The sequence below is a fragment of the Pantherophis guttatus genome, chromosome 3 (assembly GCF_059756535.1).
Source record: "Pantherophis guttatus breed Tessera chromosome 3, ASM5975653v1, whole genome shotgun sequence".
Taxonomy (NCBI): domain Eukaryota; kingdom Metazoa; phylum Chordata; class Lepidosauria; order Squamata; family Colubridae; genus Pantherophis; species Pantherophis guttatus.
This window is the reverse complement of record NC_142065.1, coordinates 170,758,439-170,785,184: the sequence shown is the minus strand read 5'-3', so window position 1 is coordinate 170,785,184 and position 26,746 is coordinate 170,758,439. Positions and strand designations below refer to the sequence as shown.

General features: G+C 34.1%; 1 protein-coding gene across 8 annotated transcripts in view; it reads left to right on the top strand.

The window, feature by feature from the left end:
• TRAPPC8 (trafficking protein particle complex subunit 8) overlaps positions 1-26,746 on the top strand; it is a 72,322-nt gene that overhangs the window by 14,600 nt on the left and 30,976 nt on the right. For 4 of the 8 annotated variants that reach the window (XM_034429669.3, XM_034429667.3, XM_034429663.3 and 1 more), the window contains 14 exons: positions 2,009-2,098; positions 4,789-4,963; positions 5,959-6,112; positions 8,010-8,100; positions 10,425-10,678; positions 11,834-11,949; positions 16,154-16,304; positions 18,932-19,032; positions 19,485-19,590; positions 20,368-20,388; positions 21,377-21,508; positions 24,157-24,381; positions 25,315-25,423; positions 26,536-26,730. In XM_034429669.3, coding sequence (XP_034285560.1) covers positions 2,009-2,098; positions 4,789-4,963; positions 5,959-6,112; positions 8,010-8,100; positions 10,425-10,678; positions 11,834-11,949; positions 16,154-16,304; positions 18,932-19,032; positions 19,485-19,590; positions 20,368-20,388; positions 21,377-21,508; positions 24,157-24,381; positions 25,315-25,423; positions 26,536-26,730 — 1,920 coding nt within the window. The remainder of the gene's footprint in view (positions 1-2,008; positions 2,099-4,788; positions 4,964-5,958; positions 6,113-8,009; positions 8,101-10,424; positions 10,679-11,833; positions 11,950-16,153; positions 16,305-18,931; positions 19,033-19,484; positions 19,591-20,367; positions 20,389-21,376; positions 21,509-24,156; positions 24,382-25,314; positions 25,424-26,535; positions 26,731-26,746) is intronic. The other 4 variants (XM_034429671.3, XM_034429670.3, XM_034429668.3 and 1 more) reach the window with 1 other exon arrangement.

The following is a 26,746-nucleotide window of genomic DNA, read 5'->3' as shown; positions in this document are numbered from 1 at the left end:
ATGAAGATTCTTACACTGTATATCTGAGGCATTGTCTCAAAATGGTACAGATTGCACTGAGATGATATTTTTGTTAGGAGACTGAAATATTAAACCCAATTCACTGTCTGTACTAGTACCTAGTGCTTTGTTTAATAAGTGCATCAATTTGAAGGATTCACTATGATGATGAAATTATCTTAATTACTATGTGCAGCATAATAGTACTGCCTTTGAAAATGGGTTTGCTACAAGAAAGAAATATTTTATTACTGTATCATATTGACTCCAACCTTCCTATCTTTTCGTAAGGACCTAAAGACATTGCTGTGCCAGTTGGCTTGGGGCTTCAGTGGGGGATCTGCGCAATGGAGGTGATCAATTGAATAATAATAATCCCCCTCCCCTCTGCATCCGCCTTCCCCTTGTGTCTTTGGTTGTTAGTTTTGATTTTGACATTTTATGTTTTAATTAAGATGTAACTGTAGGCCATCCAGAGTTACGGGTTATTTTATGGTAAGATGGGCGGTCAGCCAATAATGTTTGTTTGTTTGTTTGTTTGTTTGTTTGTTTATAATTTAAATTTATGCTTTATAGACCTGTGATTTTAATTTAGCAACCATAGTTGGGACCAGCAATTTGATCATTACGCAGAGTTCACGAAGTGAAACCATGACAGTGCTTATGAACTTACTTCAGCTTTCCTTTAATTTACAGACTTGAGGATTGATTGTAAAGTTACTTTTTCATCACTGTAATAACTATGAATGGTTGCTAAACAAAGATTACTGTACCTATATTGTTTAAAATACTATTGTAATTACAGTTTTAGCTTCTTAAAAGAGACTACTTTTTAAAATATTGCTTTGAATAGCAAGATGGGCTACATATAAATTTCATAATAAAAATACTTATTACTGCTTCCTATGTTCCTAATATGAATAAAAATAACCCTATGATCAGTTTTTATTAAGAATGTTTATGATTCATAATGCAAAATAAAGATATTACCAGTTGTAAAGACTTTACAAAATATAAAAGGCATTTATATTTACAAAATATCCTGTGTATATGTCAGATCCAAGCCCAGAGACAACACAGCAAAGTCTAATTGAATTTAATCCTTTACTTGCTTACACTGAATTTGCCAAACTCAAGTGATTACTTTCTAATCCGCTAAATACTTATTTCCTTAGAGAGTCAAGCATGTGACTACCCCAAACCTCTTTCGCCTTCTCTCTGGAAAAGTTCTTGTGTTGCCAAAATTCCCTCACTGCTCCTCTAGGTGCACATGCCATCGTATCACACTGTAATACAGGTAGTCCTCGCTTAATGACCACAATTGGGACTGGCAACTCCATTACTAAGCAATGTGGTCATTAAGCAAGATATAACATCACTGCCCTAGACCCATGACCTCGCTTCTGCTGTGGTCATAAGTAAGCAAGACATCATGTGACCATCACTTGTGATTTTACCACCAGCTTCTCCACTGACACTGCTTGTTGGAAGCTGGCTGTGAAGGACACAAATGTAATCATGTGATTGCAGGATGCTGCTACGGTTGTAAGTATGAGGATGATCGTAAAATTACTTTTTCAGTGTTGTAACTTTGAATGGTCACTAAATGGGAAAGTTGTTAAGTGAGGACTACCTGCAAGTAAATTCTTGTTGAATTTAATGCCTTGAATTTTTAATAGGTATGCATAGAGTCAGACTGTCAACATACTACTCGTAGATTTTCAGGTTATCTTTTACTTTTTTATTTGAATTGCTTCCATGGAGATAAATGAAAATGTATCTAATTAATATAAAAACATAGATACAATTTTTAAAGATTTCTGTTGTTCTAATACATGGTTATGAGACATATTGAAAACTCCTAATGTACAATTCTTCTAAGTAATTGATAATGCTGTTAATTTGGTATATTTTCTCAGCCTTCTTTTATAATAACTTAAGTAGCATGAATGGTTTTACAGCAAAAAAAGGTTGTATAACCATCTTTTTAATTTCTCATTTATTTCAGCCACCACCCCATGGTTTGAAGCTTATCGAGAGAGCTTTCTTCAGTCTATGCCAGCATCAGACCATGAATTCCTAAACCACTATGTAGCCTGTATCCTTAGAAATGGATGGCCATGATATAGTTAGCTTCAGATGGACCATGTCTCTATAGTTTGAATAACTCAAGAGGAAGTGAGGAACCCAAGAGGAGGAAATGCCTTTTGAAAACCTGATATAGTGATTAGATATATTTATCTCAGATACATAATAAAATATTGGAACCAATCCTCTACATATAACAAAGTATTCTTCCTTTGCAACAGATTTTTGGATAGTCCGATTCTGAAATTTTAAAAGATTATAAACAGAGGATAAATTAAGATGTCTAAAATATTGAGCCAAGGTAAAAATTAATCAAGAAAGCTGAGTGAATATTTGTAGGGTATAAAACAAGTAACAATGTATGAGGCTATGATGAAATCTGACAGTTATCTTGAGGGGTATAACTGTAATCCAGTGGCCCCCTTGCCCTTCATGAGAATAGCAGAATGGCAGAAACATCCAAGTCTGAAAGAAGGCAGCGAAAGCAATGGATTCTTCAGTAGAAAACTATTTTCTACTGAAGAAAACGGTTCCATTCCAACAGTCTCCTTAAGTGTTGCCATCAAGATTAATCTGAAGATTAATTTTATTTAGTATGTGACTAAAAATGAAGTCTGGTCAACTGATAATCTCCCTCGCTCGTTGACACACATTATCTATAGTTTGATTCTTGTTAGGTTATGAATCTTGCTTTTGTAATGTTGTGTTTTTTTAGCCTATATACTGAAGCTAATACATTGCAGTTGATACATATTTGTTTAGTTTTTAATTAATTTAAATATGAAACCAATAGTTCCAAGAATTGCAAGCAATATATAAATAATCCCATGATTTGAAATGACATTCTATGTGAGAATTTGTATATTCCAGACCTCTTTCTGAGATGAGAGACTTTCCTTGTTTTTCCATATCTTTGGGAAAGATTCTCAGTGCCTTTATATATATTCTAACACTGCTTCTTGTCTTTTCTAACAGTTCTTTTAAAAGGCTTTGTTAAATTCCTTTCTTTTTTGTCTTTCCTGGTTTTGGTTTCTCTTCTTTGCAATTTCCATGGTTTGTTCTGACAACCAGTTTGTTTTCTTCTCTTCATTTTTGACAATCTCTGTTCGCATTCATCCTTAACAAATTAAGTTTATGACAAAATTCTTCTGATTCTCTATCGATGAGGTTCAGGACTTCAAAATGATTCTTGATATTCTTCTTGAAAATGGTGGTATATATTCAAGATCATATTATGGAAACTGGCTCTCTTATTTAGCTCGACTTGGAACTTGCACGTGAACAATTCATGATTTGTTCCACAGTCAGCATTTAACCATGTCTTTAATGCTATAATTGAGCTCTTCCACCTCCTTTTAGCAGTAATATAATCAATTTGATTTCTGTATACATCTGCTAGTATACATGTAGAACATACATGTTTGAAGGCGGTGTTCTGCCTCCTTTTCTGCATTGTGGTTGAATGATCGTTATATTAAAGGATTGTCAACAAAGTCTAACTGTTACCACTGATTGCATTATAGTTAATTAGTGTTCTTGCTATACCCTTCTTAACTATAATAGCAACACTGTTTCTTTAATTTAAAATCCTGAGTAATAAACAGTATGATTTTATGACTAAAAATGTCTGATCCAAATCCATCTCAATTTACTGATGCCTAAAATGTCAATATTTAGTCATTTCATTTAATCTTTCATTGTGTTGAGCTTTCCCATGTTCATGAGTCTTACATCCTTCTATAATTCTCTCTTTGCAGCTTCAGATTTTTTTTCCTGTACAGATAGGCCACACTTAATGAGCCTAATTAGGATGAGAATTTCCATCTCTAAATGATGTGGTCATTAGGCTAAACATCATATGAAGCCACTGCTCAGAAACGGCAGTTCTAATAGTCCCAGTTGTGGTTGTTAGGCCTAGTTTGTGCCATCATTTTCTGCCCTGCCACCCTCACCTCCACTTCATTTTCCCCTACCCCCTATTTCCCCCATCTCTGCCCTCATGGCTGCCCTGCACTTTGCCACTGTCTATCTCTGCTGCCCACACCCACACCTGGCCTTCATCATTATCTTCCTGCGTGGCTTCATGAAGAGCCAATAGCTATCTTAGCTAGGCATGCTTCATCAGCAACGGGAACAAGAAGACAGTAGCCAAGGTCAGTTATGTGGTTTGTGTAGCAGGGATAGACAACGGAGTCCAGGGTGGTCAGAAGGACAGAGGGGTGATAAATGGATGGGAGTAAGTACATGCTACAGTCATAAAATATGAGAGGGCTGTATTTGAACATGGGGGTTGTTCAATGGCCATAACTTGGAGGATTGACTGCAGCTTCTAACTAATAGTTAATTGAATACTACCTGTATGGCAGAATCGGCAATTACACATCATAAATGGTTTAATTTAGCCAGTAGTACTTTAAGATATCCTCAGCTCTTCCTCAATAGCATTTTGAATGTCATTCAACCTGAGGGAACCATTCTCTAGCACTATATTATCAATCATTTAATACTTTTATCTATGTAGCTTTTTTGGTAAAAAAATACAGGTTTACCATTGCCTTCTCTTATGCATTATGAATTGATGCCTTTGCCATTGTCACTAAAGTGATCAGCTTATTACCAGTATCTTCCACACTTCTTTAGTGTTTGTATTAGTCATTAGCTAACTTTTACAGTTGTGATTCCACCTTAACAGTAAGTAAGGTATGCTCGTGGTATCATCTAGTGAATCTGAACCTGTGGAACAGTTTCTAAAGCTATCACAAGAGCAACATCGGATTCAACATAGTAATGAATATTCCTATCCAAAGTGGTTTATTCCAAACACACTGAAATATTACGTGTTATTGCATGATGTGAGTATAGGAGAGGAACAAAGGTGAGTAGGCATCACTAATATTTTATTAGGCTTCTGAAATATTGATTTCAGGCTTGTTGTCCATTTATTTGATTTAAAATAAATGAAAAGGTAGCCTAAAGACACCTAACTTGCTTGAAGTCATTAAGGTAAATCAGTAATGTGGATTTAAATTATTCCCACTGGTGGGAAATCAGTTGCTTCTTGTCCAAAGCCATTCTCCATCACTTTATATAAAACAGTTTGGAAGAAAAAATAATTGATGGTTCATTATTTAATATTTTTAACTTCTACTGTACATAATGGAATTTTCTAAAAATCAAATAACGTGGAGAATCTTTAGCCTAGGAGACTTCTACAAGATAGAGTCATTTTTTATTTCTTTTCTACATTCCTTTTATAATTCTACATTGGGTTATAAAAAATGAATAAAAGGAAAGGATTTCCCCCCACTCCCTTACCTCATGCCTGGTATTTAAAACATACTTGCATGCATTCTGACTAGTTAGAGGAATAACAAACTAGGACTCCAGCTTGATTATCTTGTTTTGTCTTGACTTCATTTATACTGCACTTTTTCTAGTTTTCCTGATGAAGGAATGTTAATTATTGACTATGCACCCATTCGTGGATTTCTCATAAAGTAATTTATTGAACAATATTCTTTTAATAACATAATTGTAATTCATTGATGCCTAAGAGAAATTGAAGCTAAAATCGTTCAAGTGGTAATTATAATGTGGTATATTCCATCTGCTAGCAGAAGAAAAAATAATTATCCAAGAATGAAATATTTTCTCTACTTAGTTACCCTATGTCATATTTTTCCTTTTGTGTTTTGAAATGCAAATTTCAATTTTGCCTGTTACTTCAACCAGAAACTATTCTTGTGCTACTCATAATTGTATTTCTTATATTTAATAAATGTATTCTCATTAAAGTTTCTCCTATTCTCTCTTATACTAGTCTTTCAAAATGTCATAGTTTTCTCTTGGCCATATTTAACATCTTTGCAGGGCTGATTCAATATATGAAGAAATGAAACAGAGATATGGAACTCAGGGTTGCTACTTGCTTAAGATAAATTCTCGTGTGTCTAATCGAGGAACAGATGAACAGATCCCTGATCCCTGGAGCCAGTACCTTCAGAAAAACTTTATACAAACTCAGGTATCCATCCATCCATCCATCCATCCATCCATCCATCCATCCATCGTATGTTTATTAGATTCAAATCACTCCTCATCCATTTTATACTTCTGACATAACTAATTGACTGCCAATTCTTTTTAAAAATTATCTTGAGCATTTAATGAATGAGAAAAGTAATATTTTAGATGAGAATTAGTCTTATTTTAAGAAATGTGCCTAATATTTTTAACGCTTTTAAGCACCTATTGATATGGGACAGTCTGGAACTTTGTTCCAGAATTCTTAGAAATAACTAATAACCTCAGATATCCTATCTGTTTATTTTAAGGACAAAACACAGTAGACTTAAAATCACACAAACACATCAGATATGAATAGTAATTTAAATACATTAGCATATGTATATCTATGTGTAGGTATATTATTCTTAATGTTAATGTTAATTTTACAACATTTGCCTTTTTCCATAAACTCAATAAATGCTTAATTATGTATGTTGATTTTCAAGGTAAATTTGATATATTTATCTAAAAAATGAAAACCTGTGGATTTTTGATTTACCCTTTCCAGTTCTGCAACAATAGAAACTCCAGTTATTACAAATTTCCATAGAAGAGCCTATAGAATCATATTAAACTTTTTCCATTTAATTGAATATCCTGACAAATTACCAAACTATTGCACAATTTCAATACATTTAGTATAAAAATCTGTAATTTGTAAATGAGACATATTATTGGCATATAATTTTTATTTAACCCAACCACTGTTATACCTGATTTGTGTCCTCTGTCAATAAAACAGAACAGCGTTTCCAATTGCAAATTACAAATAAGAGAAGTTAAGGACATAATCGATAACTTCCATGAGATACTTTCATATATCAAAATTTTATTAGTAATAACTATAGGAAGCTTGAAGTCTTTTCTGTTGTCCGCAGTTTTGCTTTTGAGGAATAGAGGGAATTGGCAAAGCAAGAGAACCATCATTGAGTAATAAATGACCCCACAGTTCAACCCTTCCTTTATTGGGTAATAAAGGAAGATGGTAGAGAGACAGATTCCCTGACTGTCCTCTTAGGCTACCAGACTGAAGCTTGGTTGCCAGAAAGAGGAAGAAGACCTGAAATTGTCTGTGTCTTGTTAGCTCCAGCCAAAGAGGCCTTCAACAGTGAAAGCTGAAAGAAGGGATGAGAAAATACTTTGAGTTAATTTAATGGAAATGTTTAATATGAAATAGGTTACTCTTTCAAAAATAGATCTTAGAACTATCTAGTATAATGCTTTATATTTTCCATTCTTCATATATTAAAATACATATAAAGTACATGCAGTCCTTGTCTTACAACAGTTCATGTAGTGATTGTTCAAGGTTACAACAGCAGAGAAAAAAGCATCTTATGACTGGTTTTTACATTTACATTACATTTTCGACTGTTGCAGCTTCCTCATGGTCACGTGATCAAAATTGAGATGCTTGGCAACTGATTCATGTTTATGACTGTTGCCGTGTCCTGAAGTCACACCTTTCCCAACCTTCTGACAAGCAAAGTCAATGGATAAGCCAGATTCACTTAACAACTGTATTACTAACTTAACAACTACAGTGATTTACTTAACAACTGTGGCAAGAAAATTTGTAAAATGGAGCAGAATTAAGTGTGTCACTTGGCAACATAAATTTTGAGCTCCATTGTGGTCATAGGTTGAGAATTATCTGTATTGCCCCTCTCCCAAGAGTCTGTACAAATGTTTAAATATTCATCTGTAATTTAGTGAGAATATTGTATGTCTGTCTTTCAAAGCTGTTTTTAAGGCCAAATTGTTTAAAAATTAATGAACATTTTTCATTATAATATTTTGATGCATAATATTTTGTAAACTTGAAAGTGTTTTTGTATATTTTATTCTGACAGGAACTTTATGAAGATGGCACATGTGCAGTTATTTCAAATAAGAATTCTGATCACTTCATACCACTGGATGGGTTAGATAATGATTCCAAAGGTACATTTTTTTGAAATAAATAGACCAATTATCATTCTAAGTATTTTATATCACATTTTGATTACAGTAGAATTTGTCATACTTTTACCAGTTTATAAAGGATCATTTGTCACCAAGAACATATTATTTATTGCAGTTGAGTTCCTTTCCTTTTCACTATTCAAGCAGCCTTTGATTTACAGCCATTTGTTTAATGACAGTTAAAAGTTAGGATGGTCTTGGAAAAAGTGACTTATGACCTACCCTTGAAGTTATGGCTGTCGTCACTGTTGTATCATGCCCACAGTCATATGATTGTAGTTCGGTACATGGCATCCAGTTTGCATTTACAATGGTTGCAGTATCTTGTAGTCACACAATTGCAATTTGTGACCTTCCCAGCCAACTTCCAACAAGCAAAGTTAGTTAGGGAAGCCAACGGTTCACTTAATGACCGTGGTAAAAATGGTTGTAAAATTGGGTCTGGTCACTTGACCATTTGTTTTACCAAGATACTGACGTAACAATGGAAATTTTGGTCCCAATTGTGGTTGTGATCTCAAGACGAGGACTACTTGTATATGTTGGATGAAGACAAAAAAAATGAATATTTATACTGGTAAATTTCTGTGTGAGGTAGTGGCTTCTGTACATGACGAATATCCTTGTCTTATGCAATTTAGGATCATTTAATTTTGCTAATGGGATTACTTATAGAGAAAACTTACTATTTACTTTATTTCTTTTGGGGATGTGTATATGCATATTGTGGCACAGGCACACTATAGGATTAATATTTTTGACTGGAGTTAGGAACTCTAGTTGCCACGAGGGGAAGCAGGGAATTCAACAGGTATTTTTGCTTGCTTATAATCTTGTGGTTTACAATACTTCCTCTTTTGCGGAAATGGTCTTCAGTTCAGAGGCATCTTCCTTTCACATAAATATGGTATATCCTACTTTTCAGACAGTTATTCTATCAAGACAATTTTACTTAACAGTATGATTATAACAGTATGATTATAAATAAAAAAACTTATGCTTTAAAAAGCAAAAATAAGAGCTTATCACAGGGCATTTGAAAGCAGTAAGCTAATGGGAGGAAGAGTCCAGAAGAGCAGACTTCTTCAATAGTCTTTGCCGACTTTCTCTTTTTTTTTAGTATTTTGGAGGAGACATAAAACAAAGTTAAAATATGTTAAGCTTCCATTAAGGCAATACACTAATAATGTTCTTTTAAAACCTACCCAAAATCTGAAAATTTCAGTCATATCCCCTCAAGAGTGTCACTATATTACTACCATATTCCCTGCAGCCATTGGAGGCTGGAAAAAAATTAAGACACTTTGGTAAACAAGGTGCTGAAACTTGCCTTTTACAGTGGCGTCAAATATTGTGACATTTCTGATATATATGTGTGTGCATTGTGGATTGGTGTGGATATGAAGTTATACAAATATTATGAAAGTACTGTATGAAATCTTGCAAAGTAGCTAAATTTTATTATGACTACAGGTAGTCCTTGATTTATGATCATTCATTCAGTGACTGTTCAGTGAAGTTCAGTGACTGTTCAGTGAAGACTGTAAAGTTGCAACAGTGGTGAACAAATCTTGATTATAACTGGTCTTTGGAGTTTTAGCCATCCCAGCATCCCCATGGTCATATAATCACACTCTGGGTGATTGTCAGCTGGCTCAATTTACTACCTGTTGCACAACCTGCAATCACGATTGTCATTTGCAACCTTCCCTTCTAGCTTTCCCAGAAATTCAATGGGGAGGCCAGTGATGAATGTTACAAGTTACTGAGATAAGCCTCTCCCACTCCTGCACCCACCCTTCTGTGGTTGCACTATGCTGGCCACTTGTGCAGGCACTTCCTGAGCCTTGCTGTGTCTTCCTTGCATACTCGTGTACCTCTTCATACTTTCATGCACCCTCCCCGACCTTTCCTACATTTCACACTCATATTCTCTTGCAGATATATCCCTTGTACCCTTGGACACTAGGTTATCAGCCCCCCCCCAATAGCAATCACCTACCTGCTTCCTGGCTTGTTTGTAAGGTTCCTGTGACTTGCAACTTCCTGCTGACTTCCTCGTTGACTTCTTGTGGGAAGTTAGCAGGAAGTTGCCTTACCTAACAGTTGTGGGATTTGGTTAGACAACAGCAGCTGGAATTGCAGTGATTGCCATTACTAAGTGATGTGGTTGTGCTTTATAACCTCATTGTTCAGTGATGGAAAGTCTGATTCCAATTGCCATAGTAAGTTAAGGATTACTGTAGGTAGTTTTGAAATCATAATTTAATGAATAGTTGTTACATATAATTTCTTTTTCTTAGATGGTTTATCAAATAACTTTAAGACTCACCCACTTCAGTTGGATCATGCTAGCGACAGTAGTTGCTTTGATGGCACAGATTACATAAAACCAAATCTATCTATGCACGAATCAAAGAAATCAAATATTTGGACACCTCATGGCACTTGTTTGACACTCACAGATCATGATCGAATTCGGCAATTCATACAAGAATTCACTTTTAGAGGACTTTTACCACATATAGAGAAAACTATTAGGCAATTAAATGATCAGGTAAGTAATTTTATTTTTATAAAAATGTTTTTTGGGAGGTTTTTGGGCTTAGCTGAAATTCAAACTAGATTCACAATCAAAGCCTGTTACGTAAAATCTTGAATGTATTCAGAACAAATCCTGTATGTTATTTATTTCAGTGAAAATTCTCAATACAACTTATGTCAAAAGAACACGTGCATAGTATAATTGATATTTAATATTGAAATTTAATACAAATATCATTGCCATTCATTTATAAAGATGATGTAAAGCTCTAGAAAGCCAACACACTGTATTTTAATGATCTGAAGTAACAAATGAAACCTACAGCCAATAAAGGCAAGATTCCTTTTATGCAGAGCCCTTCAGATTGATAAAATATCTAATGACAAATTTTTTTATTTTTTATTTTTAAATTTGATTTATATGCCGCCCTTCTCCGGAGACTCAGGGCGGCTTACAGTGCGTTAAGGAATAGCCTTCATACTTTTGTATATTTATACAAAGTCAGCTTATTGCCCCCACAAACTGGGTCCTCAATTTACCTACCTTAGAAAGGATGGAAGGCTGAGTAAACCTTGAGCCTGGCGAGATTCGATCTTACTTTAATTGCAGACAGCTGGTGTTAAATTACAGTGCTTCTGTCTGTTGAGCTATCCAGGCTCCTGGATAGCTCAACAGGAATAATGAATAATTATTCCTGTCTTTGAAGTAATATCTGCTGCTGAAGAGAATTATATAACTGTTCAATAGATGAGTGAACCTATAAATTCATACATTTCCTAAAATGAAGCATATATATTTTCTGAAGATAACAGATAGCAATATTTAACAAAAGCTGAAAAGAAAATTATCTGACTTCTCTCTCTCTCTCTCCATGTGCACACGTGTGTAAAAAAACAAGTTTAAAATGCAGACAATATATATGTTTTAAATGTATTTTTAATTTTTCTATTTTTGCCAATTTTTGTCGTAATATTTTGTTTAAAAAGCTATTGTTTTCCTTTCACCTTCTTTATGCTGGTCTATAACTGTAATAAATATTTGATTGGTATTTAATATTCTATTTGAAATAAATAGTTTTTTTAGATAGCTGTAAATCTCTGAAAAGTAAGTGTTTTCTGTGAATAATAAACTATTGCATTTCAGTGAGAAAATATTTCTATCTTTCAGTTAATATCCAGGAAAGGTTTGAGTAGATCTTTATTTTCTGCAACCAAAAAATGGTTTACAGGAGGTAAAGTTCCAGAGAAAGGTGTGAATGAACTGAAAAGCACAACTGGTTTGTTGTAAGTACACTTGTTTATAAAAATGCAGAATACTTGAATTTTATTAGGTTTTGCCTTTTCTGATTTCCATGTTCACTGGAGTTGGGTGGCTAATAAATTTAAATTAAAAATAAAATAAAATAAATAAAAGGTATTTCCTTCTTATTTTAATAATATTAACACAATTAATAATAACTACTTTTGAATGATTATATCTCCATTTAGGTAGGTCTTTTGCTTACAGATGCAACCCTGTGATCTTCTCTATGAGCTCATCATGATTAAATTAGTAAACTTTCTCTTAACCATAGTTTTCCTTATATCCAAATTGGAGGCTATTGACAATTTCATAACAAGCCAGGATATTTATCCACATTTTAATTGTGGTTTAAGATCCTGATTTGTTCTACCCTAAGTAATTTGTCATTTGTACAGTGATGCTTCTATTTCAATAGTTTTGGTCTCAGTACTCCAAGCATGGAATTTATATATTACAGCAATTGCATGCTGGGTTAAATTCATCAAGCAGTCTGCTGTGATTCTAGGATCTCTTTTCTGGGCAGACACTGCCAGCTTAGATTCCATTAATGTATTAGTGGTTTACATTATCTTCCAGTGTACAAATCACCCATTTATTCCTACTCTCTATTTTCTGTTTTTAACCAGTTGTCAGTCCATGAGAGCACCTATCCTATTACCCCATGACAGCTGAGTTTGCTCAAGCTTTTGGTGAGGGATTTTGTCAAAGGCTTTTATGAAAGTCCAGGTATATATGGTCTATTATGTCATCCTTGTCTACATGCTTGTTGACACTCTCAAAATGTCTAGAAGGTTAGTGAGACCAGACTTAATCTTTATGGAATCCAGATAGCAAGGATAGTAGAAGCTCATACTTACCTGTTTGCTTTTTTAAAAAATTCTTTCCTGGGACAGATGTGAAGCTAAGTGACCTATAATTTCCTTGTCTATAATTCTATTTTGAAAAATGGCTCATATTGGCATTTTCTATTTCTTAGGAACAAATGGTATTGTTAAAGTATAATTGCATAATTTTGTGAAAAGATCAGCAAATTCACATTTAAGTTCTTTAAAAACTTAGGTGGATACCATCTCCGGAATAATGAGGGATAGATTCCTTTTTTTGCCCATCTCTTTACCTTTGCCTGGCTCATCTTGTCTGATCTTGTTCCTGAAAAATAAACTAAGTTCCTACATCTTTATCAGTGAGGATAAACGCAAATAATTAATTCACTTACTTGCTATTTCTTTCTCCCATTCTAACAAGTCTTTAATACCCCCCCATCATCTTCAGAGTCAGTTTCCTGACTCAGACAGGAAACATATGTGAAGAATTTGTTACTCTTTGCTTCAGTGTTTAAAATGTACAGGGTTTTTTTGGGGGGTGGGGTTGTCACTTTTTTTTGACTACCTCTATTTCTCTGGCCACATTTTATGTTCCTTGTTGTACAGTATCCCCCAACTGGCCAAGATTTCCAAGAAACCTTGTCTTTAATAGCAATTGTGAAGCTGCTTATTAACTACTTAAGGGTTGTTGGTTTTTTTGCCTCGATGGTACCTCTCCTGATTTTAGGTGCATATTCTAGCTGATATACTATAGTATTTATGAATAACCTTCAAGCATTATGAAGAAAATGGCCCTTATTACTATCCCTTCATTTTTATTTTCAATGATGCCATCGTTGTTTTTGGAAGTCTTTTCTTCTGAGATTATGTTAGTGGCAAGCATCCGTTCACATTCCAATTGATGATTATAAAATTATGATCAGTTCTCCAAAACTTTTAGATCTTGGACAAAATTCTGAACACAGTTTAAGATTAAGTCCAGTGCTTTGTTGTTGTTGTTGTTGTTGACTAACTATTCCAGTACATAAGCAGTTTGGGTTTTGCCATATCTAGAACATGCATTTTCTCAGACTTTATGAAGGTGATTGAAGTCACTAAATGAGTAATTTCCATCTGTACATCAGCTTTAGATTCTTGGCCAAGAAGATGATAGTATTTTCCTAGTACTAACACTTTTGTAGATTGATATGGATACCCCCAATGAATCAGAAGAATCTATGCCCTCTTTGACATATAGGATAACTCTGCTTCCATTATACCCCTTTCTGTCTTTCTAAAAGCCTTTATCAAGAGGCATGTCATGAGAAATTTTCATTCCCCCAGGGTTGTGTAAAGTTTGTAATACTTGTTTTTCTTTCAACGTGAATCATTCTAACTTTCCCAATTTGACTTGGAGGCTCTTGGCATTTGAATAAAAGCTTCTAGGTGGGGTGATTTCCCCCCCTCCCCCCTTAAAGTTATTTTATTAGATTTAAGGGCTGACTCCAGAATAACTTTGGCTAACTTAATGTTTTAAAAGAATAACTTTTATTTTTTTTAAAATCGGAAACCATGTATATCCAACAAAATTAAGACAGAAGGGATGCTGTACTTCATGTTAGAAAAAAAAATAAGTCAACTTTATTATCAGAATTGATTAACATGCTTCCAGTTTTATTCCTTGTAATTATGCAGAACAAATGTATTTCATTTTCTCTTTCTTTTCTCTACTTTCTTCCATGGGATCAGCTTAAGACTTGCTGTAACACCTTTCTAATATTGCCCAACCGCATTCTAATACCCTTCTGATTTGACACAGCTTATCCTTTTGTACAAATGTGGCTTCTCCTGAAAAGTATCACAATATCTGACAAATCTAAATCCCTCCCCTACATTCAGCACCATTGTCTTATTCACAGATTAAGATTGCTCAGTTCTGTTTGTCTACTTTTCACTGTGTGAATATAGATAGCATTTCTGAGAAAGGCACCTCAAATTATCCAGCTATTTTCCCTAATACCATTAATGCCAATATGTACCGCAACGACTGGCTTCTATCCAGCACTATTTACTACACTGGTTAAAAATCATTTGTTGTCCACAGGAATCTCAATTGAATAACTGTGGTTAATTGAAAGTTTTCTCATTTATTTAGGGAGCACTGAAAGAGGAGGTAGGAAGCGGTTGCATGTGTGGTCAAAAGATATGGGCATATTGGACAAATATATATATTTTATATGCTAAAAATGAGCTTGCTACTAATTATCTTAAAAGATAGTTGAACATATGACCTTCATATTCTTTGCTTCTGCTTTGGATATACTCAAAATATATATGCTACAACTGTAAATTGCATTTTGATTATTACTATACAAGTAGTCCTCAACCACAATTGAGCCTCAAATTTTTGTTGCTAAGCAAGGCAGTTGTTAAGTGAATCATGTGGTTGTTAGGCGAATCTGGCTTCCACCATGAACTTCGCTTGTCAGAAGCCAGCTGGGAAGGTCACAATGGTGATCACATGATCCTGGGAGAGCACTGCCATCACATACATGACAGTTGTCAAGTGGACAAATTTTGATCATGTGACCACACTGATGCTGCAATGATCATAAGTGTGAAAAATGGTCATGTGACTTTTTTCAGTAATGTTGCAATTTTGAATGGTCACTAAATGAATGATTTAAAGTCAAGGACTACCTGTTTACTTTTGACCCTAGGGAAGAAAAGAAAATCACTGTTCTACATAATTTTGTTGAAATTGGTAATCTTTTTTTAATAAAATATTTAATATGAATTAATTTCTCTCCTTGGTGAGTTGGGTCCAAAATTTATGTTACACAAATGGAAGACAATCACATGCATGGAATGACATATTCCATTAATATAATTGTTCTCTTGTAGATGAAAAACTTTGTATCCAGACACACCTGTTTTCTAACAGATTTGAAACTAAATAGAGGAGAAATCAAGCAGTTAGTGTTAACTATGATATATAACTTCAGGTTAACAATATATCTTTCATTTTAAAATGTTATAGATAGGCTAGAAATGGCTGTTATCGTTATTTCTTTCCTTTGAACATATAGATATATTAAATTATTTGCTTTTCAAACAAATAGGCTGAGACTGATTCCGGGCTTTATTATTTATTACTATTTAATTATTTGGATTAAATTATGATTTTATTGTACTTGTTTCTTAACTTGTGTTCGCCGCCCTGAGTCCTTCAAGAGAATGGCGGCATATAAATACATGTAATAAATAAATAAATAAATAAATTGGTATTAGTTGTGATTTGGTTTGAAGCATGTATCTTTATGAATATGGTATGACTTTTTAAAAATATAAATTGTGCATTTTTATTTGTTTTTATGTTCAGGTACTCTCCAGAAGCACCAGAGCTTCAAATCAGGAAAATGGCAGATTTGTGTTTTTTGGTGCAGCACTATGAACTGGCATATAGTTGCTATCATACAGCAAAGAAAGACTTTTTGAACGATCAAGCAATGCTGTATGCAGCAGGAGCACTGGTTGGTGCATTAGCATATTTGCAAAAAATTATGTTTGTGTTTTTCTACATGTTGCTTTCACAAAAAAATCTTAAGTGAATATTGCCACCTTATATGTTCAGATGTTTCTCTTATGTAGCTTACAACAATATAAGCTCTTCTGAATTTTTAGGATTGACCTAATTGAAATCTTGAAGCATCAGAAGTTGTTACCAATGCATATAATTTAAATAAGGGAGGAGACAATTTTTAGAAAACACATCTGTAGCTATTAGGCTTGATAAGGCAGTTTGAAACATTGTGTCCATTCTACAGAATCAATACTAGAATCATGTTAACTACCTATTAAAGCAAATAGGCTGACAAATAGTGACAGTTAATGCCCATTCAGAATTGCCTCCATTTATTCAATTAGTACTTACTAGTTCCTTAAAGACCTTGGTCATTAGTTGTAGAGCACTGTCATATGATTTGACACTGGAAAATTAAATGTGGAATTATAAAAGGAAAGAAGAATGTGTTTTTGAGATATTGCTGCTACAGTAGCCTCAGCAAGTTATTGGAAACAGTATAGCAATAGCAATGGCACTTAGGACTTATATATTCTCCATTGTGGGTAGAGACAACAGCCAGTATGGGTAATCCTCATCCAATCAGCCTGAAGGACTGAGTCTATCCAAAAGATTAAATACCGCCCTTGTTGCCGGGTAGACCAGCTTTTGACTCAGTCCTTCAGTCAGGGCTGACGTGTGCACAGCCAAACAATAAAACACATACATACAAAATTTAAAAGTAGAATTAAAATCAAATTAAATAGTTTTGGCCCAGACAAATTAAAACCCCAAACTATTTAAAACCAATTTTAAAATTTGAATATATAAAATACTAAAACATATTAAAAAATTAAAAATCTTTTATAAAAGAAGGAGAAAATTAGGCCAGGCCCGCTTGGTGAAATAATAAGGTCTTTAGAGCGCTGCGGAAGGTGCGCAGATCCGGGATCCTCCGTATCTCCGGGGGGAGCTTGTTCCAGATAGTAGGTGCCCCCACAGAGAAGGCTCTCCCCCTGGGGGCTGCCAGTCGGCATTGTTTGGCCGACGGCACCCGGAGGAGCCCCTCTCTATGGGAGCGTACCGGCCGGTGGGATGCTATTGGTGGTAGTAGGCGGTCCCGCAAGTACCCAGGTCCTGAGCCATGGAGCGCTTCAAAGGTGGTAACCAAAACCTTGAAGCGCACCCGGAAGACCACCAGGAGCCAGTGCAGCTTGTGCAGGAGGGGTGTTACGTGGGAACGCCATGTCGTTCCCATTACCACCCGCGCGGCCTCACTCTGCGCCAGTTGGAGCCTCCGGGTGCTCCTCAAGGGGAGCCCCATGTAGAGAGCGTTGCAATAGTCCAGGCGGGAGATGACAAGGGCATGAGTGACCGTGCATAACGAGTCCCGATCCAGAAAGGGACGCAACTGGCGGATCAGGCGAACCTGATGAAAAATCCTCCCGGTCACGGCCGACAAGTGCTCTTCTAAAGACAGCCGTTAATCCAGGAGGACGCCCAAGTTGCGCGCCCTCTCCGTGGGGGCCAATGATTTGCCCCCAATAGTCAGTGATAGCACCAACTGACTATATCGGGACGTCAGAAACCACAGCCACTCGGTCTTGGATGGGTTGAGCCTGAGCCTATTCCTCCCCATCCAGATCCGCACGGCCTCCAGGCACCGGGACATCACTTCAAGGGCATCGTTGCTTCACACAGCCTTCTCTAAGCTGTTTACAGAGTCAGCATATTGCATATTGCCCCCAACAGTCTGGTTCCTCATTTTACTGACCTCGGAAGGATGGAAGGCTAAGTCAACCAATAATAAATAAAGCTGCATGAACTTACAGAATCTATAACTTTATCAGATTTCAAGTTAACTTTTAAAATGTAAAAATACTTTGAAAAGGATTAAAGATTAAATTTTTCATCTACATAGTATAACAAAATGTGTGTTTGTTTGTGTGTGTGTGAGAGAGGTAATGTTCTGAAAAGAACAAAAGCAGAGAATGTTGTTTTTTATATTAAAATATTTTAAAAACAAACAAACAGTGCATCCTCTGTTATTGATATGAATGACATTGGCATTAGCCCAAGTATATTGTTCTGTAGTATCACCTGTTGCATATCATATATGTTGCATACATATAATCTTTGGCATTAGATATGCATTGTTTACATTTTTCACATAATGCCAAAGATTATGTGTATACATATTTCATAATGTACATTAATCTAGGCCTCATGCAGAAGACAGTTAGAGCATAGGAGCAGGATACTTCTGTTGTTCTTTTTTTCTTCCTGGATTGTAACTTTAACAGGATTTTTGCCAGCTCAGGTTAAAATAAATGTGTGTTAACTGTTTTTAGTCAGAGCTCTCAAAATGACTTTAAAAGTAAAATGGATGTCCTAAGATTCTGTGGGTATTGTTTTGATTTTGCCATTCACACCATTATGAATTATGCTGAATCTGTACAATATGCTTGGAAACCCACATTTATTGTACTATAAAATGTAGTTGACTCATAGTTGCATATGTGAGTACTTGTGCCCAAATAATTTTTTCAGATTACAGAATTGTAGCAAAATTATTTAATGACCACTTTTGCTTTATAGGAAATGGCAGCGGTGTCGGCTTTTCTTCAGCCAGGAGCACCAAGGCCATATCCTGCTCATTACATGGAGACTGCAATTCAGACCTATAGAGACATCTGCAAGTATGTGGTTATTTTTGGTTTTTCTCAGTTGAAGATAAACCAATCTTATTAAACATTTTATTCCATAATGATGCATGCATAATTAATGAAATATCAACAATAAAAACAATGGCAGTTGTAGTTTAACTATAATTTTTTTTTTCTTTAAATGGAATCAAACTTATTGTCTTCCTGAAAGCAAAGGCAAATTCTTATTTTAAATAACTGTACACTGTTCTACAGCAGTTCATAAGTGTTATCATTATTTTACTAGGTTAAATTCTTAGTATTACATATGACAAGACTATTATTATAGTGTTTAGAATTGTTTACTATTTCATAATCAAAATTGGAGAAAATAAAAAACCTTTTATTAGTTATATTTAATTAAAATATTCAGTGCATATTTTCTATGAGAGTGCAATACATGGGATATTAAATTATACCCAAAGAATTTATTTTGTGTTTCATAGGAATATGTTGCTGGCAGAGAGATGTGTGCTCCTTAGTGCTGAAATACTAAAAAGCCAAGCCAAATATTCAGAGGCAGCTGCTCTCCTTATTCGTTTAACCAGTGAGGTAGATAAGATTTTAATTGCTTTGTTTTTGTATGTTGCAAAAAAAAAAAAAGATTTTAAAAATATGCATTTTTTAAGTAGATGGAATAGTATCTAAAAGAAAGATTTGTAAGATTAAAATAATTCTTTTTCTGTGTGTAATTGTACATTGTGCTAGCTTTATTTATGTATAGGAAAATTCATCTCTGCTATGGCTACAAATTAATCCCTTATACTTACTCACACTCATACAGGCAACTTCCTAATAGTTCATTGAAAGAGTTATAATAATTTATAGTACATTTGTGCACTTTTTATCTGGAAAAAAAAACCTGTTTAAGTAAACAGACTTGATAGATGTCATATAGAAGCTGAAAATTTGCAACTTCACATTTCATGCCTTTTAAAATCATGCATGTTCAGATGGTAGCAGAGTAAAAAAAAATCTGTTTAGAAATCGTAAGCTAATTAAAAAATAATGAATATGTTTCAACGCATATATATGAATTGAATTAAATAATTGAAATTATTTAAGCATATTTTTATTGGTAATAGAATCATAAGGAATCTTATTCTAAAATTATTTAGAAACGATTAATATTTTGAAACCATATAAATGATATCTCAGTTGTATATTATCAACTATAGTTTTTAATCAGATTTTAATGAGCATTTCAAAATTAGTTAGGTGTGTAATATTCAGTTGTTGTTCCCAATCTTCATTTTCTTTTTGTTTAATTGAAATATTTTAAAGCTTACATTCTTGTTTTTTAATTTTTCTGTGGAAAAAAAATGGCAGCAGAGCGCTTGGATGGGCACGGTGAGTGTTAGAAATGTGAGCTGGAGGAGGTGGAAGATTAGATAGTGTATTAAATATGTTGAAACGCATTGTGTTAATTTAATTACTGGGTAACAATAAAGTAATTCATTGTTATTGATGCATATGTGTGATTCAGGATGCATATATATTATTGATGCATAGGTATGATTCAGGATATGGAATATGTGCATTAAAGCATTACAGATTGGAGAATTTTTGAGGTACAAATGAATAAATAAATAAGAATAAAACATGATAAATCAAGAGGAGGATATCCTTGTGGAAATCATTTTATTATAATATTTACTTTTGAAATAGTTTTTTTTCCCTATAAGCATTCTTTGTCTATCCTGTCACTAATGCTTAGCAGACAATGAGGTAATATGCTTTTTAAACTGATATTTCACTGGTTTATAAATCAATTAATAATATATCATCAGGTAGAAATATAAGCCTTTTAACAAGCTTGGCCTTTTCATTCAGTGGCAATTCTGAGAAACAACACTATATCTAAAATAGATATATTTGTAATTATGTTCAGAGAAATAAACTGTAGGATAGAAAATTAAACTTTGACTGATAAGATATCTGAAAAAATATTTACTAAAATGTTTTAGAGATAATTTACAATACCAAGAAGCTTCTTTGTTCCAAAAACCAAAATTATGCACATATTTTTAAAATTCAGTAACAGAATCCTATATTATCTAAAATAACCCTGTGTGAGATATATTTTCCCTTCTGATGGATGTTTCTGTACAAGATAAGAAATAAGATTTGATCACAAAGTGGATTTAACTATCCCTTTTCAGGGGATTATAATCCATTTTCACAGATTATAGATAATTTATTCAGTGTTAGTTGTTACGTGTAAAACAGACACTGTTTTACTGCAGTGGTAATATAATGAGTGTTTGCATAGCTTTGGTCTTCAGAGCTTGTTGTAAAGATAGTTGCCAGTTGTCTTATTATTTACTCTTTCTAATAGGATTCAGATCTTCGAAGTGCATTACTGCTGGAACAAGCTGCACATTGTTTTATAAACATGAAAAATCCTATGGTTAGAAAATTTGCCTTTCATATGATACTGGCTGGACATAGATATAGTAAAGCAGGACAGGTAAGTTTGGCAGATCACAAAAGAAATTCTCACAATTTGCTTGATTTGTTTCAATGTTTTTAAAATTTAATGTTATACATTACTGCCTCTCTGTGTTTGTGGGGGAGGAACAAAGCAATCCATGGATTGCAAGGAAAAGTTCATCCCAGCCTCTAATGTGGCATGTCTCTAGTCTATTTTATGTAATTCAAATGAGTCTGAAATATTAGCTATATATAGATAATCATAGCAAAACTTTATAGCATATTAAGTTCAAAAGTCCTTAAAAGTTCTAGAAGAATATGTAGAATTTTGTCAAACCAGAGTAAAAGAGAACAAAGTTGATAAATCTCTAAAGAGAGAATTACATAACTGACTCATCATAGCAGAGAATTAATTCTGTATCTTTGTCACATGCTGATATTGGAAGGACCTAAATTAATATATTGGCAAATTATTTTGAAATTCTTCTTTATATAACTCTTGTAATAGCTTGCAATGCCATATTTGTGTCGTAAAGTGGAGTATAATTCTTTTTGCTGGATGTTATTTAATTTGCTATTAAATTAAAATGTCTGATAACTAACACTAGAATTTTTGGAGATGAAGAAAGAGATACACTTAGACTGTAGCTTCATACTAAACAAATATAAATATTATTTTTAATACATAAATATTTGTATAAATAATATTTAAAGTTATATTTATTAATTCCCAAAATTATTTACATAAGAAGAAGTTAAAGAAGATTTTTATTTATATATATATATAAATATAAATATATTTATACATACATACATACATACATACATACATACATACATACATATATATATATATATATATATATATATTCTGAGGTTTTCGTGGGTGTTTGTATGTAGGTCTTTGGTTATTTGGGTTTTCTCCCATGTAAAATTGGAAGTGTGTTGGCGACATTTTGACGTTTTGCTCCTAGAAGCATGAAGCCGAAAACACCAGCCTGAAGATGACAAATGAGACTTCATCGAAACGTCGCCAAGACACTTCCAATTTTACACGGGAGAAAACCCAAATAACCAAAGACCTACATATATATAGTTATATAGTTATATAGTTTATAAACTATAGTTTATAAATCTTTATAAAGTTAAAGATTTGTTTTTTTCACTTGTAGTATTATACTAAACAACTCGTTGGGTCATAAATTTCCTTATCTGATTCCTTGATGCCTTAACAATAGTAAAGCTGCTACCGCAGTGAAAAGTTCTTAAAAATTCAGAGGAATATTCAGAACTGTAGCTCCCTTGAAAATAGCCCATGCGGAATTGTATAGCATATAGACAAACCTCTGCAGTTAACCACAAGAAACATAACATTTTTTATTATAAGATAAAAAGCATTATGATAACGTTTATGTATTATGTATGTCATAAAATTGCAATTCCATGGGAGTCATGGGTTCCATTTTTTTTGGATACATTCTGTAAGTTAGCCCATTTGAGAGATACCTTAGTTGAAAAGGTTTTGTCCTATGAAGCACCATTTCATCCAGTTGGTTGCAGGAACAAGAATTTTAGCAGTGTAGAGATTTCTTATTCATTTATCAGGAATGAAAAAAAAATACTAAAATCATTTGATGCCTTATTTCTAAATGTGTATGGCAGTGATGACTAACCTTTTCCAGACCAAATATCCAAAGCGCACGCATGCGCACACAAATGTGCACCCCCATGCCGAACCCCCAAAATGCAATGCGCACCCAGCCCATGCACATGCAGTCCCCTGCATGCGCCCTGCCCCATGCATGCACATGCACATGCGCCACAGGTGCTCCCCACATGTGCATGCCCCCCACATGTACCCCTCCCTCCCATGCATGGGTGGCAGAGACCTGAAAACCAACTGGCCAGTGCAGCAGTGCTGAACTGGTGTTACGGCACATGTGCCATAGATTTGCCATCATGGGTTTATGATAACCTCAGATCCTTTATTTTTAGGTAACTGAATTATAGAAATATATTTCTGTATCACTTGTTTTTTTTATTCCTGACAAAAGCGATTTAGGTCAATGAAATAGCTATTATAAACAGCATTTAGAATTTTATAACAAAGCTCTTCCTTTATGATAATGATTAATATTGTTAGCTTCTAACTTAACTTTGACTCCCCCAATATTTAATAATAATATTTAATAATATAAGCAATATTAAGGAAAACATATGTTTGGTTCTCATTTTAATGTTAATTTACCAGTTTCTACTTTCTGAACCATATGCAAATCAAAAGAAATATATTCAGTATTTTCCTTTCCAAGTTATGTTGCAGTCCACTAGTTAAAAAACGTATATAAACTACATATATAAGAGGTACTTCACACAAATGCTATGCCTCAGGAAAAAGAGCACAAAAATATACAGTATTGCATGCCTAGAAATCACTCATAAAAGGATATATATTTGAGAAAATTGGATATATGTATAAATAGATTGTACATATTTCCATGTAGACTAAGGAAAAGAATAAGGATCTGAGGACTAAACAAAACAGGCTTCAAATAATGAGAAATCAAGCGAAACTGAAATTTGCAGATTTGTGCATTCTTCACTAAAATATCTTTTTGTATATTTTAATAATATGCTTTCAATTTGTGGCATGCACAATTTTTTTTACATTTTAAATGTTTACAGAAAAAACATGCTCTACGATGCTACTGTCAAGCAATGCAGGTTTATAAAGGGAAAGGGTGGTCCCTTGCTGAAGACCATATCAACTTCACAATTGGCCGCCAGTCTTTTACCCTTCGTCAACTTGATAATGCTATATCAGCCTTCAGGCATATTTTGATCAATGATAGCAAGCAAACTGCTGCTCAGCAAGGAGCCTTCCTCAGAGAATATCTTTATGTTTATAAGGTAAGTCACCAGTTTTACTCTCAGTAGAATTTTAATTTGAGAGTTGCTATTAAAATATTTTGCACTAAAATTTGAGGGTTTTGCCTTTTTAGTTAAAATACCGTATTTTTCGGAGTAAAAGACGCACTGGAGTATAAGACGTAGCTTAGTTTTTGGGGAGGAAAATAAGAAAAAAGCTGATTGGCAGGTGGATCGGCCTCCCAGAACACTCCCAATCAGCTGTTCCCAGAGGTGAATTTTAGAACAGGTCCCTTGGTTGTAAGCTCTGTGCCTTGCTTTTTTTTACTTTTTTTTCAGCCTTTGAAACTTCTGAAACTCCGTTTCAGAAAAAAAAAAAATTTTCCTGCCTCCGAAAGCCTCCGAATAAGAGCTTCAGAAAAAAAGCCTCTGAAGCTCTGTTTGGGAGTTTCTTTTCTGAAGCTTTGTTTCTGATGCTTTTTTCAGCCTCTGAAACCTCCGTTTGAGAAGCTGGGTGGGGCTACATTCGAAGTATAAGACACACCCAGATTTTCATCCTCTTTTTTTGGGCGGAAAAGGTGTGTCTTATACTCCAAAAAATACGCTAAGTAAGTTCCTTTTGGAACACATTTTTGTTGCTTTGAGGAGAATATTACTTACTGAGAATATTGCATTTTGTTCTAGTTCAAAATATTTGATGCCTAAGAAAAAAATGAAATGATAATTCCCTCTCTCTAGTTACAACAGAATACAATCCAATATTCTCCCTCAGTCAAATTTATTTCTGTACAGCAACTAAAATGTAATACATAAAATAGACAAATACAATTAATATTATCCCCAATTATGTTTCAACAACTTTTCATTCAAGAGTTGGGTTAGATACCCAGTAGTATTTTATTTTTTATTCAAAAGATACGTAGCTTCTACTTGTTAAGCATGGATGAAGTTTCTTTTGTTTGTTTGTTTTTGCAGAATATAAGTCAGTTGTCACCTGATGGTCCTTTACCACAACTTCCTTTACCCTATATTAACAATTCTGAAACACGTGTATTCTTCGGACATGACAGACGACCAGCAGAAGGTTATTGCTTCTTTTTTTTTTTTCAATTGTACAAGTCTATTAAGATATTATGTAAAAGACTATAAAATTAATATTTCAGGCAGAATGAAGTGGTAAAATATAGTTCATGTGGTACATCCTGCAGTTCGGGATTATTATTTTTTAATATCTGCCATGTAAAATTCCTGGCAAATAGAGAATTAGAAAACTATGAGCCTAGGAATGGCTCTTACCCACCACTTTTCTCTGCTGCATATTTTTCTATTTTCATTTTCTTTATTTTCTATATATAACTTGGAGGTCATTAACATTTAATGTCCTCTCCACTGTGGGCAAAAAGAGCGCTTTACTTTTTCTCTTTACTTTTTCAGAACGGTGGCTTCTAATTTTGCAGGAGACATAGCTCAAGTTATATTTTGTATCATAGAATATTTATTTTTAGATATATTTATTTACCTCTGTGCTCCAGCTAAATCAAACAAATTTAAGAGGAGGCAGGCACCCTTTTTACGACTTGAAGCTGCATCTTTTAACTGGCATATAAATGGCAAGAAATTTGATGGTGATAACATTCATGTCAAAGAAAGGAGCAGGAGCAGAAATTTCTTCTTTTTCACTCCCATTTTGAGGAAATTGAGAGTTCTGTTTTGTAGTTGCTATTGGTTTTTTTTGGGGGGGGAGGTGGACGGGCACCAAATTTGTATTATAACATTGGAGATGTAATATGCTCATTTTAATTCTTGTTTTATGAAAAAAGCAAAAAGTAATGCTGCTGTGGTTCATTAACTTTCTCCCAAATTTTAGTCTTGGGGAGCTCCAGTATCTATTAAAAGAAAAAGAAGCTAAGGCCAGCATGCAGATTATGAACTTTATACTTGTTTATTTTTAAAAACTCCAGGCCTTTCCATTATCTCCTTAGCTTCCCTGCCCACTTAGTTGTTTTGTTTCCTGTCCCAGTCAGTGATTTGAATTACGGACTTCTGCTTCTTTCTTGATAATAATACATAAAAAGGTACAAAATAGGAATCATATGAACTTTTTTTTAAAAAAAGCATATCATATGAAAAAACAACAGGTGAATTATAACATAAAAATAAAACTTTTTTAATTTTTATTTTATTATTGACATTTAGGTGAAAAACAGGCAGCAACACATATAAGCCTGGATCAGGAATATGTTTCGGAATTTTCACAACAATGGAAGGAACTTGAAGAGCAAGTTGTGTCTACAGTTAACAGAGGCACAATGCTTCCTAATTTCCAGCCAACGCAGTATTGTTTGAACAGATATTCGGATAATTCTAGGTTTCCACTCGCTGTAGTAGAAGGTAAACCTGTGTAGAT